Below are 18,624 nucleotides of genomic sequence, written 5' to 3' on the forward strand. Positions count from 1 at the left end.
TGGGTGGCTCAGTTGGTTAAGCTGCTGCCTTTGGCTCAGGTCATGATCCTGGGGTCCTGGGACTGAGTCCTGAATTGGGCTCCTTGCTCGGCAGGGAGCCTGCTTCTCTCTCTTCCTCTGCCTGTCACTCTGCCTGCTTGTGTGTTCTCTTTCTCTTTCTCTGACAAATAAATAAATAAAATCTTAAAAAAAAGAAAAAACTGAAACATAAGATAAAAAAAACTGTGCTCTCACCTTACTGATCCCCAGTTCACAGATGTACTTCCACACTTCATGTGATGAGGCAAATGAACTATTTCTTTGTATCATTGGATTCTGTTTGCTTTCTCGTGCTGTTTCTGCCTACAAGGGTAGAACCATAAATCTCAGCAAGAACACTAGTATTTTATGAATACAGTTACTTAGTGTGATATCAACAGCAGAACATATTAAGAAAAAATTACCAATTTGAATATTTTCAAGTCCTATAAAATATGATATTCAAGATTGTTCATTCATTCTTTATGAAGCAACTTTAAAAAAAAGACCTGCAGTGATGTTTCCTGAATTACAGCTCACCTTGGTTTGTAGGAATTTAAAACACTGTTGGTTAAGCACCTCTACAAATTCTGATTCAAAATCCTGATCACTGTACCAGGCTCCACCAGTCACAGACCGGTCCGGTTGCAGATTATAGAGCATGTATACTTTCTTTTTTGAGGCCTAGGGAAAAAGTGTATACAGCAGATGTGGTTATAAGATAACCAAGTCTTCCAGGGGTACCTGATTAAGCATCTGACTCTTGGTCTCAGTTCAAGTCATGATCTCAGGGTCATGAGATCGAGCCCCTGGCTTATGCCCATGCACTCTTTATAAATCAATCAATCAATCTTGGTTGGGGGGAGGAGATAATCAAGTCTTCCAAAACTGAGATTAAAAAACACCGTTGGGGTGCCTAGTGGCTCAGTTGGTTAAGCGCCTGCTTTCGGATCAGGTTTTGATATTGGGGTGCTGGGATCAAGCCCTGCATGGGGATCCCTGCTCCATGGGGAGCCTGCCTCTCTTCCTCCTTCTGCTGCTCCCCCTGTCAAATACATAAATAAGACCTTTAAAAGATAAAATAAAATAATTTTAAAAGCCCTCAACACTTTTTTTTTTTTTTTTTTGGAGCCAGGGGTGAGAGAGGGAGAGAGACTTAAGCTTCCACACCCAGCACAGAACTGACCCCGAGATCATGAACTGAGCTAAGATCAAGAATTGAATGCTTGGGGCGCCTGGGTGGCTCAGTGGGTTGAGCCTCTGCCTTCGGCTCAGGTCGTGATCCCGGGGTCCTGGGATCAAGCCCCGCATCAGGTTCTCTGCTGAGCAGGGAGCCTGCTTCCCTTCCTCTCTCTCTGCCTGCCTCTCTGCCTGCTTGTGATCTCTGTCTGTCGAATAAATAAATAAAATCTTAAAAAAAAAAAGAAAAAAAAAAAAAAGAATTGAATGCTTACCTGACTGACCACCCAGGCACCCTTCAGAATTTTATATTTTAAGCAGTTTCAGATTTATACAATTATTATAAAGATGGTACATTTACTTTGTGCTCAGTTTCCCCCTTAACATCTTACATTAGTAGGGTGCATTTATTACAATTAATGAACAAATATTGATGCATTATTATTAACTGAAGTCCATACTTTTTTGAGGTTTCCTTAGTTTTTGCCTAATATCCTTTTTCTGGCCCAAGAACGTATTCAGGATACGACATTACATTTACTTGTCATGTTTCCTTGGCAGATTCCCAGACTTTCCTTGCTTTTGATAACTTGCCAGTTCTGAGAATTACTGGTCGGGTGTTCTGTAGGACATCTGTTGACTGGGATTTTTTTTTTTAAGATTTTATTTATTTATTTGTTAGAGAGAGAGCGCCCAAGCACAGGCAGACAGAGTGGTAGGCAGAAGCAGAGGGAGAAGCAGGCTCCCTGCCGAGCAAGAAGCCCGATGTGGGACTCAATCCCAGAATGCTGGGATCGTGACCTGAGCCAAAGGCAGCTGCTCAACCAACTGAGCCACCCAGGCGTCCCTGTTGACTGGGATTTGTCTGATGTTTTCCTCACGACAAGATCAGGTGTAGGACCGCGGAGGAAAAGTGCCCTTCTCATCACATCCTGTCAAGGGCACTCAAACTTCAAGTTATGACTGATCACCACCAATAGGACTTCTCAGTGTTGAGGTTAACCTTGATCATGTGGCTTGTTTCTCCACTGTAAACTGATTTTTTTTCACCTAGCCTTTCCATGTGTGGAAGGAAATCATTACGCACAGCTCACACTTAAGGAGTGGGAGTTACTTTCTACTTGAGAGTGGAATGTCCACTTTAGATTACTTGGACTTCTTCTGCACAGACGGCTTGTCTATTCTGCATCTACTGATGGGAGATCTGTTATTCATTTACTTATTTGAGAGGGGGAGAGACAGCAAGTACAAGTGGCGGGGAGGGAGTGGGATAGTCAGACTCTGCACTGAGCCTGGAGTCCATTGTGGGGCTTAACCTCACAACCTTCAGATATCAACCCGAGCCAAAATCAAGAGTCGGACGCTTAACTGGCTGAGCCACCCAGGCGACCTGATCTGTCACTTATTTATTTAAACATTTATATCTGTATGGACTCATAAATTTTTTTTATAATTTGGGTTATAATCTAATATTACTTTAGTTTGAAATCTTGAGAACATGATGTAAATGAAAGAAGCCCGACACAAAAGACAACACAGTGTATGGTTCTGTTTATTAAAAATAAAGATGGAGGGGCGCCTGGGTGGCTCAGTGGGTTAAGCCTCTGAGCCTTTGGCTCAGGTCATGGTTTCAGGGTCCTGGGATCGAGCTCCACATTGGGCTCTCTGCTCAGCAAGGAGCCTGCTTCCCCCTCTCTCTGCCTGCCTCTGCAAACTTGTGATCTCTGTGTCAAACAAATAAATAAAATCTTTAAAAATAAATAAATAAAGATGGAGAAGAAAGATTGGTAAAGTGAAGCTGGGCGATCGGTACGTGGGGACTTACATTATTTTCTCTACTTTTGTATATATTTGAAATCATCCATTAAAAAGGCTGAAGGGAGGGCGCCTGGGTGGCTCGGTGGGTTAAGCCGCTGCCTTTGGCTCATGTCATGATCTCAGGGTCCTGGGATCGAGTCCCGCATCAGGCTCCCTGCTCAGCGGGGAGCTTGCTTCCTTTCCTCCCTCTCTGCCAGCCTCTGTCTACTTGTGATCTCTGTCTGTCAAATAAATAAATAAAATCTTAAAAAAAAAAAAAAAAAGGCTGAAGGAAGGTAATGTTCTAAATTAGGGACTGGGGAGCGCCTGGGTGGCACAGTGGGTTAAGCGTCCGGCTACTGATTTTGGCCCAGGTCATGATCTCAGGGTTGTGAGATCGAGCCCCGTGTCAGGCTCCATGCTCAGCTCCAAGGCTGCTGGAGATTCTCTCTCTCCTTACCCTATTCCCCTCCCTGTGATTGTGCACACGCACTCTCTCTAATAATAAATAAAATCTTTACAGTAAATAAATTAGGGAGTAAGTTAAAAATAAAATCTCGGATGAACATCAAATTCTTTTTTTAAATTATTTTTAAGAGTTTTTATTTATTTACTTGACAGAGAGATCACAAGTAGGCAGAGAGGCAGGCAGAGAAAGAGAAGAGGAAGCAGGCTCCCCACGAAGCAGAGAGGCTGATGTGGAGCTCTATCCCAGGACCCTGGGATCATCACCTGAGCCGAAGGCAGAGGCCTTAACCCACTGAGCCACCCAGGTGCCCCTAACATCAAATTCTTATTTGCTGAAATCCTCATTCAATCAAACTTAAGAGGAATCTCAGCTTTTCTGTTGCTGGGTCAGTGAGGTCAGCAGCTGGTGTCCCTGTGGAGTAGAAACCCCTGCAAGAGATCATGGGAGGGGAGCGCGGTGGTGTGGGAGAGGAGGAGAAACACCATGTCCTGGAACAGACCCTCTACCAGGACAGAGATCTTCCTCTGACTTGTTCACTAACGTAGCCCAAGCACGCACAACAGTGCCTGGCACAGAGCAAACATATAATAGGTATTTGTTGAGTGAGTGATCTAATAGCTAAATTGAAGTAAATTATCTCACATGCTGAAAATACAGGAAAAATGTTTATGATTCCAAAAATTCCTTACTGAAGTGTATAGTAGTTTTAGCTTTTCGAGTTGGTGAGACATAAAGAATTAATTAGGTGGTAATAAATCTAAGCAACATCTCCAAACCAATCCAGTATGAGCTAAATTTTTAAAAATCTTTTTGACTGGTAGTTTTAAGTCATAGCATAGCTTGAAGAACAGTAAGATCTTGAAACATATTCAGAGCAAAACATATACAATGCACACTTCGGGGAAGGAAAGAGAAAACTACTCACTGCCACAGACTTAACAGCTTTGATAAGCTTTTTACTTTCCAAATTCTTTAGAATTTTGTTGATTTCTGTTAATGGCAAGTTACTTTTGTACCGGATATCTCTGCTCCATATTCCTGTAAGAAAGTAAAGTAAAATGAGTTCAACACCACAGAATTTGTGTTTATAGTCCTATTGCTTACGTCACAGGACAAAACTAGCAAAATACGTATATATGTATACATTCCTAGGGTATAGCTATTGGGAAAACAGAGGTAAGAATCTCAGATAACAACAAAAGTATGCAAAGCGATAAGTTATGTGCTCTATCTTCTAACCAGAAAGTTCTTGGGACTCCTAGTGTGACACCTTTTTAAAAACGTGTGAAAAAGATACTTTTCAATGGAAGAAAAATCTTAAATGTTACTGCATTAACATACATTGTCTCTTCCATCCCCTTCCACACCACAACTTTAGTTTTCTATTATTTTTACTTTAGATTGTATTTAGATTATAACTTAAGTTTGAGCCAACATCAGGTGCCACTGTCAATGGAGAGCAAAAAAACTCATGCATCTGTGTGCATGTATACCCATTATTTATATCCTATATTTAGGAGATGAAAAAATGGAAGACTGCAGTTCTTATAGCCACTGAAAGCCCTGTGCAAGAAGCTAGGATTTCTGTTTCAAAGAAGTGTTGTATGTGGAATTTTTTATTAAATATATTACCTATCTTCTTTCCAGCACAGAGGCATAATGAGATAGGAAGAATTAAACAAAACAAAACAAAACAAAACTATAGAGAAGGGGGCGGTGCCTGGGTAGCTTAGTCTGTTAAGTGTCTGCCTTTGGCTCAGGCTATGGTCCTGGGGTTCTGGGATCCAGCCCCACATGGGGCTCCCTGCTCAGTGGGGAGTCTGCTTCTCCCTCTCCCCAGTCTCCCCGCTTGTTCTCTCTCCCTCATTCAAGTAAATAAAGACTTAAAAAAAAAAGAGAGAAAATGGCTTTTGTCATGTCTATTTTTAAAATATTAAATTCCTAATAATATAAGAATGATATGATTTCAAATTATATCATTGCTGATACATTGTTGAAACTAGTATCAGGGACTCAAATGATCTTAATTGTAGTAATAGCTATTAGGTATAGTTCTTTAAGAAGGATAGAGAAAACGGAACAGTTGCTGAGGGATCTCTATCAAGACACTGCCACAGTGCACTGGACATCCTCTGGTTTTGCAAAAACCAGAGAAAGAGATGGTATTATCCACAATTTACAGGTAAGATGAAGATGAAGAAATGAAGGCCTCCAAAGTTTAGAAGTGAGAATTGAAAAACAAACCAAAACAAAACCCTTAAGTTTTAACTGGTTTATTTTCTACTGACAGTACATTTCCATGGTTCAGAATTTATAACTTTATTTCCATCCTGGCCCACAGTCACCTAGCTCCTGCCTCCCTACTAATAGGAATGGCATCACACCTGCGTGTCCTTCAAACATGCATGTTACATATTTCTTTTTTTTTTTTAAGATTTTATTTATTTATTTGACAGACAGAGATCACAAGTAGGCAGAGAGAGAGGCAGGCAGAGAGAGAGAGGAGGAAGCAAGCTCCCTGCTGAGCAGAGAGTCCGACACGGGCCTCGATCCCAGGACTCTGGGATCACGACCTGAGCCGAAGGCAGAGGCTTTAACCCACTGAGCCATCCAGGAGCCCCGCATGTTACATATTTCTATTTCCTCTTCTTTTAACATACATGGCAGCATTCTCTATATGTCGATCTGCACCCTGGCAAGCCAGAGCTTGGTCCCTATTTCTGGTCCTAAAGACAATGTTTTTTTCTGTTTCTTCCTTCACATGCTTACCTTTATTTCCTGCATCTTCTATGATTTGATATACTAGTTTTTCTTGGTTATCTGATCCTTTCATTTTACTGCAGGGGAATAAAGTAGAATTAAAAAGGCAAAGAGATACAGGATAATCTAATAATCTACATGACTATTTTAATGAATTAGCAGACAAGGTCATCACATTGACTTATTTACCAAAATAAGGGCTTACCTTAAAAAGAATGAGACAGGGCTGTATGTACCAGAATGAAAAGATGTCCAAGATATAGTAAGTGAAAAAAACAAGTTGCAAAACAGTATGGATAGCATGATCCCATTTTTGTTTAAAAAAAAAAAAAGAAAAGAAAAGAAAAAAAAGAAAAGAGATTATATATATAGTATATAAATATATAATCATTTCTATATATTTATATATATTCCTAGAAAAAAGGACATATACCAAATTATTAAGAGCAGTTATTTCTGAGAAATGGAACTCATGATAAGAGGCAGGGATGGTATGCAGGACAAGTTTTCATTATGCAATTCTATATTGACATTTCTCCCCCAAATACATATTTACATTTGTAATAATAGACATTTCTTAAAATAAAAAAATTGGGGCTTACCCAGCATTCTGAGAATCCTTTATTCTATACAGTAGTCCCGTATTGCTCCTTAAGAGATCCAACTGACCCTAAAGTTTGGTGTTTTTTTTTTTTTTTTATAGAAAATAACAATGAATTATTCTGGAGATATTTCAAATCAATCATAAATGTTAATGTATTCTTTAAAATTATACACAAACCAAAATATCCTATCCAGCACAGTTATTTGTTAGTTCCTCACTTGAGACTGAAGTTTTTGCCTACATATCACATTTAATATATTTTTGAAAACTTAGCTCTTTAGTTCATCACTTTCCAAAATATAAATACCTAACAGTTTCCTATATGCTATATTCTGGCTTGGTTATATGACCAATGCATAATGAATTCTGAAAAGCAGCTCTAGAATAATAAATAAAAATCCATACTCAAATTCAAATAAATTCACTAAGTATAAACATAAAAACGAAAATATAATTTATATAAACAAAAAGTCCAAATAAAGACTAACATGCATAAATATTCTATAACATGATGACTGAATAAAATCTGCAATGTTAACAGTGACATGTACTGATTTGTGTGATTTCTACTGTATTATATGACAGGCAGAAAGGTCAAGTAATGAATAAAAGATGCAATGGTTTCAGTTTTATTTGAAAAACCAAGGAGTGCCTGGGTGGCTCAGTTGTTAAGCTTTTGCCTTCGGCTCAGGTCATGATCCCAGGGTCTTGGGTTTGAGCTCTGCATCGCATGCTCCTTGCTCCCCCTCTCCCTCTCCCACTCCCCCTATTTGTGTTCCCTCTCTTACTGTGTCCCTCTCTCAAATAAATAAAATCTTTGAAAAACAAAAACAAATCAAAAGGAAAGCAAAGCCTGTCTGATGTGCTTTTGAAATTACTTGGGTCTTTGGGCCTGAGCTCAGAAGCACTCAGGTGGTTGTACCACTGGGCTTCTGGCAGTGTGGGGAATCCATGACTGAGAGGCCCCATTCCTGTGAGTTAAGACTGGGACGGCACATGACTTGCAAACAGGTTTATATATGGATGAACAGTAATAACTTCCTCCCTGGACCCCACTAAGCAAAACTGAACCACAAAGTTCCATCTGAAGGTAGTTTATTATTTATTTATAAAAATATTTTATTTATTTATTTGACAGAGATCACAAGTAGGCAGAGAGGCAGAGAGAAAGGAGGAAGCAGGCTCCCCATGGAGCAGAGAGCCCAATGTGGGGCTTTATCCCAGGACCCTTGGATCATGACCTGAGCCGAAGGTAGAGGCTTTAACCCACTAAGCCACCCAGGCGCCCCTATTATTTATTTTTTTAAAAGATTTTGTTTATTTGACAGAGCGAGCACAAGGAGGCAGAGTTGCAGGGAGAGGAAGAAGCAGACTCCCTGCTGAGCAGAGAGCCCAATGTGAGGCTCAATTTCAGGACCCTGGGATCATGATCTGAGCCAAAAGCATACATTTAAGTGACTGAGCCACCCAGTGCCCTTGGAGGTTAATTCAGCCTATGAATGTTTGCTGAATGCCCGTACTATGATATATATATATTTGGGGAGACCAACATGAATTCTAAAAGAGAATCACACAGCTGATTTCAACTATCTGGTCAGCATTAACATAAAGGTAAGTAAAGGGTGGGAGGGGCACTCAGAGGTAGCAGCTTTGGCCCAAACTGGGGAGTTCAGGAAGACTTTCTGGGAAACAGGAAGCAGAGCTGAGTCTTGAAGGATAATGAGGAGTTGGGCTGTGAAGAAAGGGAACCTGAGGCATGAGGTGGCAGGGAACCAAAAACAATCTGTTCCTCTGAAACCTAACTTTTGAGGCAGAATGGGGGCAGATGGGGCAGGTGAGGAAGGTAGTGGCTTAGTCTGGTAAAGCCAGGAGTTTGGACTTGAATCTCTAGTGTTGAGAGGATTCTGCGACTTGGCCAGATCTGTGTTTGAGATGATCAGGCAGGCTTCTCTAAGGCAGATGAAGCCAGAAGAGCCGGTTAGAATACAGCATAATAGTCCAGGAAAAAGCCAAGACCTGAACACATGCAGGAGTAGTAGGAATGGAAACGAGGGGGCAAATCTGAGAGCTCTTTAAGAGCTACAATCAGCAACACTTTGTGATTCACTAATACTTATTCCCTTAAAATTCATCATAGTTCCACCATTGTTTATATCCTCTAGACAACAGGACTGGCAGTAGATGGGGCTGCAGAGGTGGAGAAAGAGAGGGGGAGGTGTAGATGATTTTCAGACAGAAAGCAAAAGGCTGAAAGAGTAGTCGCGGGACAAAAGCAGTTTCCATTGGCACTACCTCCAGCATCCCTTCCACTATCCCTCCTGGAGCCAAGTCCTTCACCGAGGTGAACTGATTAGAAATCACCAACAGTGCTAACATAGAGGTCAGCAATCTGGCCCACTGCTTGTCTTTATAAATAAAGTTCTTCTGGAATGCAGCATGCTCATTGGTTTATGTATACATGGGTCCATGGCTACTTTCTTGCAGAGTTGAATACTTGTGACAGAAACCACATGGCCTGCAAAGCCTAAATACATACTATCTGGCACTTTACAGAAAGTCAAGTTCTCCAGCCATTGAGCTAGAGGGTTGAAGGGAGTAGTTTAACAGAAATTTCACGGGTCCTCAAATTTCTATGAGGTCTTAGTGTGGAAATCTTTTTTTTTTTTTTTAAAGATTTTGTTTATTTATTTGACAAACAGAGATCACAAGTAGGCAGAGAGGCAGGCAGAAAGAGAGGAGGAAACAGGCTCCCTGCTGAGCAGAGAGCCTGATGCGGGACTTGATACCAGGATTCTGGGATCATGACCTGAGCCCAAGGCAGAGGCTTTAACCCACTGAGCCACCCAGGTGCCCCAGTGTGGAAATCTTTTAACCAATTTCTACTACGACCAAATTGAAATGCTTTCACAATAGGGGAACTTTGATGTAGGGGAAATGGAAGGACAAATAGGTAGACTTTGAGGATGGGGTCCCACAAGGTGGGTGTTTCTGACAGAGGAGGAGAATGACATTAAGGCCCCAGGACAAGAGAAGAGGTAAAAGCAGGTAGAAGGGCTTCATTGAAAGACCACATTGTAGTGTTACTTGACTTATTCCTGCCTCCTGAAATGTTCAGAGTGAAACTGTGGAGAATCGAACCCTAATGAACTGGCTCGGTGATAGTTGGCAAAGGACACATTTCATAGGGAATGGCCCAACACTGGCAGCAGGAAGCAAACAGAAGGTGAGAGCAGACTAGTCCCATGTGCCCTGTGTACATGATGACAATTAGGTTAATAAATACAATGGTTAAAACAAAATACATTTATTTCATTCATTTTTAATATATTTATTTATTTCAGAAAGAGAGAGAGAGAGAGCGAGCACTTGGGGGAGCGGGGAAGAGGGAGAGGGACAGAGAAAATCTCAGGAAGACTCTTCACTGAGCACACAGCCCACATGGGTCTTGATCCCACAACCCAGAGATCATGACCTGAGGGAAAACCAACAGTTTGATGCTTAACTGACTGCACCACACAGGTGCCCCTCATTCATCTTGTAAAATGATGTGTAATTATTCCTTCTTTCCTCAGTTCAGGCAGTCTGAGCTGTTTTTTGGCCTGGAATCTTAAGACACTTTCGAATGGTTTCACAACTACACACATGGAAATAATGACAATCACAGCACATAAATGATTATATGAACTAGTTGAATTTGCCTTACCATGGACAGGAGTCTATTGATGGCCACGGCCCGCTGCTGGGCTTCTATATGAGGCATTTCATTCTGAATTACTTGGTCTGTGATTCCATGGGGAAACTGGTGACATAATTCTATAATCCTAGGAACAAATATTATTCATGTTTTTACCTGTTTCAAGGGGGTGGGGATACAAGCAGAACAGTTTGAAATTGTGTCTTTACTCATATTTGGCAGATAATCTTTTTTGTTTGTTTGTTTGGTTTTTTAGTGTGGTGGTGGGGGTAAAGAGGGAAGGGTGGAGGGAGAGGGAGAGGATCATGCTTGGCTCCGTCTCACAACCCTGAGATCATGATCCGAGCTGAAATCAAGAGTTGGATGCTTGACTTACTGAGATACCCAGTAAAGTGCCCCACGCTAAAATCAGGTAATCTGGGTTTCTACGATGGTTCTGAATCAAAGTATGTTAGAAAGTGCGCAAGATAAAGTACATATTTACATTATACTATTATTTAAGGAGGAGTGTTTCTTTTCCTCACTAATACAAACTTAAAATTAGAACAAATGTCAAGTGAAAACACAGACAAAAATTAAAGCTGAAGCTTCAATGTTCTCATATGGAACAAGTACAACAAAATTAACATTCAGTGTGTTGGGCAGCCATAAGTCTGCAAGGAGGAGTCAAATCAGACACCTCTGGTAGGAAGGCAAAATTTGTTAGGACAAGTCACATAACTGGGGCTTGCTTTTGGAATTATCTCTACCAAACAAAATAAGTCCAAATATCCACCTTGTCATAGGATCATCATATGTGTTTTCATAAGTTTGAGAAAGCTAAGGTCTTTTAAAAGTATGATAACCTAAAAATAGCAGTGCACGAAGAGCGAATTTAAAATTAGGAGAGGCTTCAGGTGACCTAAAAATCTTAAGTACTGCACGGAACCACTTGGCTTAATGTTTCTTCAAAAGCACAAACTGCACCTTAACTTCGCCCAAATGTTCTGTCGTGGGAGTTCCCTTAGCTACAAGAGCGATCCTGGATCAAAACATGTAGCTACAAGCACTACGGAAAAAACGCCGTGTCCTCTCTGGGCATAGATCACCTTAATGCAGGAGGGAAGCACATCATCACAACTTTCCAAACAGTACCCAGACAAGGGGAGATAAAATTACAAAGTGTCAAACTCGCTCGGAACTTCTTAAGAAGTCTGCATTCCAGGCATAGGAGAGGGGCTCCAAATCCCCAGTCCCCTTCCTGCGCGTGCCGGTATCTACCGAGGATCCCGGGATTAGGGGTCCGGCTGCCCAAACGACCGGTCGCCAGCGGAGAGGCTCCAGAGCCGGGAAGCGAGACACACTCACAGGTTTTACCTGTTTTCTATTTCGACCGGATCCGCGTCGGGCGGCTGCACCTTCACTTTCACGTCAGCCATGACTCCCCAGTTCTCGGCCCCTCGGTGGGAGAAGCTCGGGGTCGCCACACAGCCAGTCGGGAAACCGAGGAACCGGGCAATAAGGGGAAAACCGTGCCGGGCTTGGGCAAGGGGCCTTTTCTGTCGTGTCGCAGCCGGTCCTTACTTGTTCTGTCGGCTTGAGGTGGCCAAGGCGCGCCTGACCCGCCTCACCTGCCCGCGCCGCTGCATCTTGTTTTTCTGAATGTTAATACCTGTCAGACGAACGAGCCTGGTTCCCTCACTGTGAGTTAGGACGCCATCTCCGAGCACTTTCCAATGTCAGTAAAGGCATATTCTCAGAGGCCTGCAGTGAAGGCTTAGGAAAGGCGCTCGAGGCAGGTACCAGCCTCTGGGCCTAGCGGCAGGGGCGGAGCTGGTTGCTAGGAAGTCCGTGTCCGCCAATCACCTGCTCGGCTCTCGTGGGCGGACCCCGATTCCCAGCGTCTGTGGAAACCCAGGAGGCGGCCTTGGAGAGGACAAGAGGAGGTGAGAGGTGGGCTTCCTGACTGGGGACCGTGGCGGTATCTCGGGGCCCCAATCCAGGTCCCGGTGGCTAGAGGAGGAGGGGGGAGGCGGAGAAAGGGCTCCCTCACTCCAGCTGAAAGGAAGCGGGCGCCCTTATTTGCCCCTGATGGACAGGGACAGGGACCGGAAGGGGTTCCGGATCCGGGAGGCGAGGGGGCGGTATTGATGGAAAGAGTTGGGGGGTTAAGGGTGCCATTGATTTCAGACTGCCATGTGGACCTAGCATGTTGGTCTACGTCTTGATCCTCCTCGCCTGGGCCCACTGGCCGCCCTAGCCTCCCAAAGGTAGCTCCTAATTGCAGCGGGTATGACTCCCCAATTTTTTTGGATTAATTTTTCAGCTATTTTAATTTTTTATATATGTAAAGAGTTTATTTATTTATTTGACAGACAGAGATCACAGGTAGTCAGAGAGGCGGGCAGAGAGAGGGTGAAGCGGGCTCCCTGCATGGGGCTCGATTCCAGGACCTTGAGATCATGACCTGAGCCGAAGGCAGAAGCTTAACCCGTTCAGCTACCCAGGAGCCCCTCAGCTATTTTAATTTTAACTGCCTCTTACTTAAATGGAAAAATGAGGAATAGCACCTCCTTCTTCCCTCCCTCCCCCTTCCCGGAGTCCAGCCATCCTTCTGTAGAGGCTATTACTCTAGAATCAGTATCTGCAATTTAAATTCTTAGCCTCTGATCTGGAACTATCCAACCAGGCATTAAAGTCCCTTCTTGGGGCGCCTGGGTGGCTCAGTGGGTTAAGCCGCTGCCTTCGGCTCAGGTCATGATCTCAGGGTCCTGGGATCGAGTCCCACATCGGGCTCTCTGCTCAGCAGGGGGCCTGCTTCCCTTCCTCTCTTTCTGCCTGCTTCTCTGTCTACTTGTAATCTCTGTCTGTCAAATAAATAAATAAAAATCTTAAAAAAAAAATAAAGTCCCTTCTTAAATTTAGTTATCCGATTTTAGGGAATGTAGTCTGGGACAAAATTCAAACCAGAAGTTCTTCAGAGCAACATTATTTTTTAAAGATTTTATTTATTTATTTGACTGAGAGAGAGAGAGAGACAGAAAGAAGGGGAATACAAGAAGGGGGAGTGGGAGAGGGAGAAGCAGGCCTTCTGCTGAGCAGGGAGATTGAGGCAGGGCTCTATCCCAGGATCTGGGATCATGATTTGAGCCCAAGGCAGATGCTTAATGACTGAGCCAACCAGGCACCCCCCAGAGCAGCATTTAGAATTGAACAGACCAAAACGAAAAAGAAACTAGTAATAGTCTAAATGCCCAACCACAAAATGATAAATAAGATTATATAAGTATGTGGAAAACTGTAAATAAAAGAGGGAGGGTACAAGAAGTACACTATAAAAATAGGATGAACATATAGATTATAACTGAGTGAAAATTATGAATCCATACCACTGAAATTTGAAAAAGCCACACAAAAATGTGAGGGTTGTTCCCTCCCCATATCCTTTATGCATTAAGAATTATACTCCATCCCACCGAAAAAGATCAGTAAGGCCTCCCTACTTGTACTTGATTATTTATAAATACAAGAGATGGAGTGGGAGTCTTTTTGTTTGTTGCTCACTGTTTATATCTGTGCCGACTTTCTTTCAGCTGAAGCCTGGTACTCTGCCATCCTTCTAAAATTTCTTTGCAGCTTTCTAATGCAAGAACCACTTCGCAACAACAGCAGGGCCTTGGACCTAGAGCTTTCCCAAGGGAGTTGGCTCTAAATGAACATTTCATGCCACATACAGAGTTACTTCTGTTCCTCTTGGGTGATGACTTACCCTGAAGTCAAGAGAGGTGGCATGTTGACAAAAGGCAAGAAAGGGTGATAATGATTACGGGGAAGCTGAGATCAGATCAGTAGTGATGGTCTCTGTTCTGATAGATAGTAGTCTCCCCTTATCTGCAGTTTTGCTTTCCATGGTTACTCTTACCTGCAGTCAACTGGGGCCTAGAAGCAGATGATCCTCTTTCTGATGGCAGAAGGTCAGTGGTAGCCTAATGTCACATCACAGTGTCTAGGTCATTCACCTCACTTCATCTCATCACGGAAGCATTTTGTCATCTCACATCATCACAAGAAGGGTGAGTATAGTACAATATTTTGAGAGAGACCGCATTTACAAAAATTTAATTACAGAATGCTATTTTAATTGTTCTGTTTTATTATTGTTGTTAATCTCTTACTGTGCCTAATTTATGAATTAAACTTTACCATAGGTGTATATGTATAGGAAAAAACAGTATAGGGTTTGGTAATATTTGTCGTTTCAAGCCTCCATTGGGGGTCTTGAACATTTCCCCTGTGGAAATGGGGGAGGGGACTGTTGTATTCATCTAATTTGTTCATTTAAAATAATTTTATTTCCCCATCCCATTCTTTCATTCTGTTTTCTTAGAAGTGAGGTAAGTGTTTAGATAATCAAAATCCCATATAAGCCCTCAACAGCAGAAATGCAGCTGAAACAATAATTATTTGAATTAAAAATTAAATAATGTTTTTGATGACATTCTCTTTAGTTTTTTACTAGTTTTGCTGTATTTAAACCACGTACTTCTCTTTAACTTTTGTGTTAAAAAAGATGCCTATTGGAATTTATTTTCCTTTACTTTTTTTAATGTAAGGAGGGAAGATGACTGCAGGCTCAGTGTGTGTCCCTCAGATCATACCATTGCGAGTGCCTCCCCCCGGAAGAGCCAACCATGAAATTGATAACAATACACTTTTGGAAATGAAATCTGGTAAGAATCAAATGTACCTGAAAGCATGTAAAATAACTGCCATATTCTTTAGGTTCCTTGGGTTGTTAATTTTTCACTTTGCCTGCTTTCTACAATTAGGACCTTGGGAATTTTGTAAAAGTTCCAAAATTTGAAACAGTGTGGTACTTGGTGGTTTATAGAGTGGTATATTTTTAGATGAAAGCAGTTGGCTTTGACCATTTCATTTGCATTAGTAGATAATTGCAGCAATGCCTTGATTCACATTAGCCAAGGTAAAATGTCCTGGTTCTTAACTGGGACTTTCCCAGGATTCTCATTATTTTGCTGGGATAGTAATTTGACCTACTAACACAGGCTTTCCAGTCAGACGTGCTGGGGATTAAATCCTGCTGTGGACAACTTCTAATGATACATCACTTGGCCTTTCTGAGTCTCAGTTTTCTCATTGTTAGTGAGCATAATGTCTGCCATTTGGAGCCACTGTGAGGATAAAATGAACTTGACACGTTATGTGAGGTACACAGCGTCTGGCACATAGTAATGCCAAAATAAATCTTAACTATTATTACAGAAAGAAAGCAGTGAATATATTTCCTGGTAATAATGGGAATTTATATATACATATACACACATATATACATATATGTACACACATATATATCTATCTATATACACACATATGTATATAATTAACATGAGAAGAGAAAGCTTTTTTAAAAAGATTTTATGTGCTCGCTTCGGCAGCACATATACTAAAAAGATTTTATTTATTTATTTGGCAGACAGAGATCACAAGTAGGCAGAGAGGCAGACAGAGAGAGAAGAAGGGAAGCAGGCTCCCTGATGAGCAGAGAGTCCAATGTGGGGCTCGATCCCAGGACCCTCGAATCATTACCTGAACCGAAGACAGAGGCTTTAACCCACTGAGCCACCCAGGCGCCCTGAGAAAGCTTTTTTTTTTTTCCTTAATCTCTGTGTCCCTAGTGGGGATTAAACTCGACCCTGAGATCAAAAGTCGCATATTCTATTGACTGACCCAGCTGGGTGCCTCAGGAAAGTTGTATAGATAAAACATATGAACAAATACTTGTTTAAAAAGGCTTTGAAATTCCAATTATATATTTTGATAGTTAATGTGTAAAATCTATTTATCTGTATTTCTGGTGACCCCTGTGCTTCCTAGACAAATTCCAAGTAAGAATATAATATACTATATCTCCCTTTATCTTAAAAGCTAGTATTATTTTAAAAAATTCTCAAACCAGGGGCACCTGGGTAGTTCAGCCAGTTGGGTGTCTGCTTTCGCTCAAGCTGGGATTGAGCCCTGCATCGGGCTCCTTGCTCATCAGGGAACCTGCTTTTCCCTCCCCCTCTGCCTGCAGCTCCCCTTGCTTGTGCTTTCTCTCTCTCTGTCAAATAAATAAATAAAATCTTTAAAAAAAATTCTCTAATCTGGGGCATATGGGTGGCTCAGTGGGTTAAGCCTCTGCCTTCAGCTCGGGTCATGATCTCAGGGTCCTGGGATCGAGCCCTGCATTGGGTTCTCTGCTCAGCAGGGGGCCTGCTTCCCTCTCTCTCTGCCTACCTAGTTGTGATCTCTCTATCAAATAAATAAAAATTTTAAAAACAATTCTCAAATCAGAATACAAATTTTAATAAATGTGTCCATAACTCTTGGGAGAAGGTGGGTTATTACTGACAAATGATGAAACGAATGATAGAGTATCTAAATTCCCTAATATTTAAAATGTTTACTAAATAACGAGGTTCCAGGCACCTGGGTGGCTCAGTAGATTGAGTGTCTAACTTGGCTTAGGTCATGATCTCTGGTTTCCTGGGATAGAGCCCAGTGTAGGGCCCGTGTTCAGTGAGAAGTCTGCTGCTCCTCTCCCTCTGCCCATCCCTCCACTCATGTGTGCACCCATTCTTTCTCAAATAAATAAATAAAACCTTCTAAATAAATAAACAGATAAATAAATAGGTTCTACAATTCAATAACAAGAAGAATAGTGACCCAATAGAAAATTAGGCAAAAGATATGAAAGGACATTTTATAGAAAAGGAAATATAAATGTCTTTTAAACATAGGGAAATATATACCTGGCCATCCGTTTATCTACTTACAGCGCAGACCTTATCCCCTGCTTTATTTACTCCATGGTATTTAGTCACCACTTGATATCACACATATACCTGTTTGTATGTCCTTCCTAAAATAGAGGCTCCCTGAGAGCTGGGTCTTTGTCACTGGCATATTCCCCAGTGCCTAGAACAATGTCTGGCACAGAATAGGTACTTAATTAATATTTGTTGACTGGATGAATGAATCTTACTCAAAAATATAAGAAATGTGAGTTAAAACTATCAGGTTTTTTTTTTGTTGTTGTTTTTTGCTTTTACACCTAGGAGATGGCAAAAATAGGAGAAGAATTAATAAAACACTATAGGGGTGACTATGGGTGGACAGGCATTTTCATGAGTTGCTGGTAATAGTGTAAATTGTTTCAGTGTCCGTGAAGGGAAGTTTGACCCTATAATCTAAAATTACAAATGCATGTATCTTTTGACTGAGCAGTACTAGTTCTACATATTTTGCAGGTATTAAAAGAACTTTATGCAAAGATATTCGTTGTGGTGCTTCTGATGGCAAAAGGAAAAAAGAAAGATAAAGAAAAAGAGCCTAAATATTCATCTGTAGGGGATTGGTTAAGTATTGGTTCCTTTATCTAAGGACAGAACCCAATACAGGCATAACAAAGAGTGAGGACACCCTGTATAGCAGTATAGTACAGTAGCCAAGGTAATACTGTTCAATGAAAAAAGATGTGGTGGAACAGGATATGTTATGTCACCATTTGTATTATAAGAGAGGGGAAAATAAGAATATAACATGCGTGTATGGATATAAAATATTTTTGGAAGGATACTCAAGACACCACTGATTGCCTTTGGCCATCTGATTGATGTCAGGGGTAGGAGAGGGTTTTAATTATAAATTCTTTTTTGACTTTTTAAAAAAAATTGAGATATAATTAATGTATAACTTTATGTTAGTTTCATATGTACAGTGTAATGATTTGTTATTTATATGTATTGCAAAGTCATTCCCACAATTAAGTAGTTGCTGTCTATCACCAATAGTTAGGTTTTTTTCTTTTGATGAGAACTTTTAAGATCTCCTCTCTTAGCAAACTTTCCTTACCTTTTGAACCTTGAATTGTATGAGTTTATTACCTTTTAAATTTTTCCAGGAAGTATGGGAATTATTTACAAGGTTAAAATAAAATATAATAAAAAGATTTCTTTTTAAAAAACATTTTTTTAAGATTTTATTTATTTGACAGAAGTCACAAGTAGGCAGAGAGGCAGGCAGAGAGAGGGGGGAAGTAGGCTCCCTGCTGAGCAGAGAGCC

General features: G+C 41.3%; 2 protein-coding genes across 6 annotated transcripts in view; one reads left to right on the forward strand and one right to left on the reverse strand.

Annotated features, from left to right (window-relative positions):
• Window positions 1-12,210, reverse strand: part of POLR3F (RNA polymerase III subunit F) — an 18,531-nt gene extending 6,321 nt beyond the window's left edge. Inside the window, exons 1-8 of one of the 2 annotated variants that reach the window (XM_059406473.1) lie at window positions 11,878-12,210; window positions 10,531-10,648; window positions 6,826-6,893; window positions 6,429-6,449; window positions 6,233-6,300; window positions 4,389-4,501; window positions 559-702; window positions 235-342 (exon numbers count right to left, since the gene is read on the reverse strand). In XM_059406473.1, coding sequence (XP_059262456.1) covers window positions 235-342; window positions 559-702; window positions 4,389-4,501; window positions 6,233-6,300; window positions 6,429-6,449; window positions 6,826-6,893; window positions 10,531-10,648; window positions 11,878-11,939 — 702 coding nt within the window. In that variant the 5' untranslated portion in view covers window positions 11,940-12,210. The remainder of the gene's footprint in view (window positions 1-234; window positions 343-558; window positions 703-4,388; window positions 4,502-6,232; window positions 6,301-6,428; window positions 6,450-6,825; window positions 6,894-10,530; window positions 10,649-11,877) is intronic. The other variant, XM_059406474.1, reaches the window with a different exon arrangement.
• A 112-nt stretch (window positions 12,211-12,322) lies between these two features.
• The window catches only part of DZANK1 (double zinc ribbon and ankyrin repeat domains 1), a 64,542-nt gene continuing 58,240 nt past the window's right edge, over window positions 12,323-18,624 (forward strand). For 2 of the 4 annotated variants that reach the window (XM_059406477.1, XM_059406480.1), the window contains exons 1-3: window positions 12,323-12,446; window positions 14,094-14,573; window positions 15,114-15,230. In XM_059406477.1, coding sequence (XP_059262460.1) covers window positions 15,122-15,230 — 109 coding nt within the window. In that variant the 5' untranslated portion in view covers window positions 12,323-12,446; window positions 14,094-14,573; window positions 15,114-15,121. The other 2 variants (XM_059406478.1, XM_059406479.1) reach the window with 2 other exon arrangements.

This window comes from Mustela nigripes, chromosome 7 (assembly GCF_022355385.1).
Source record: "Mustela nigripes isolate SB6536 chromosome 7, MUSNIG.SB6536, whole genome shotgun sequence".
NCBI lineage: Eukaryota > Metazoa > Chordata > Mammalia > Carnivora > Mustelidae > Mustela > Mustela nigripes.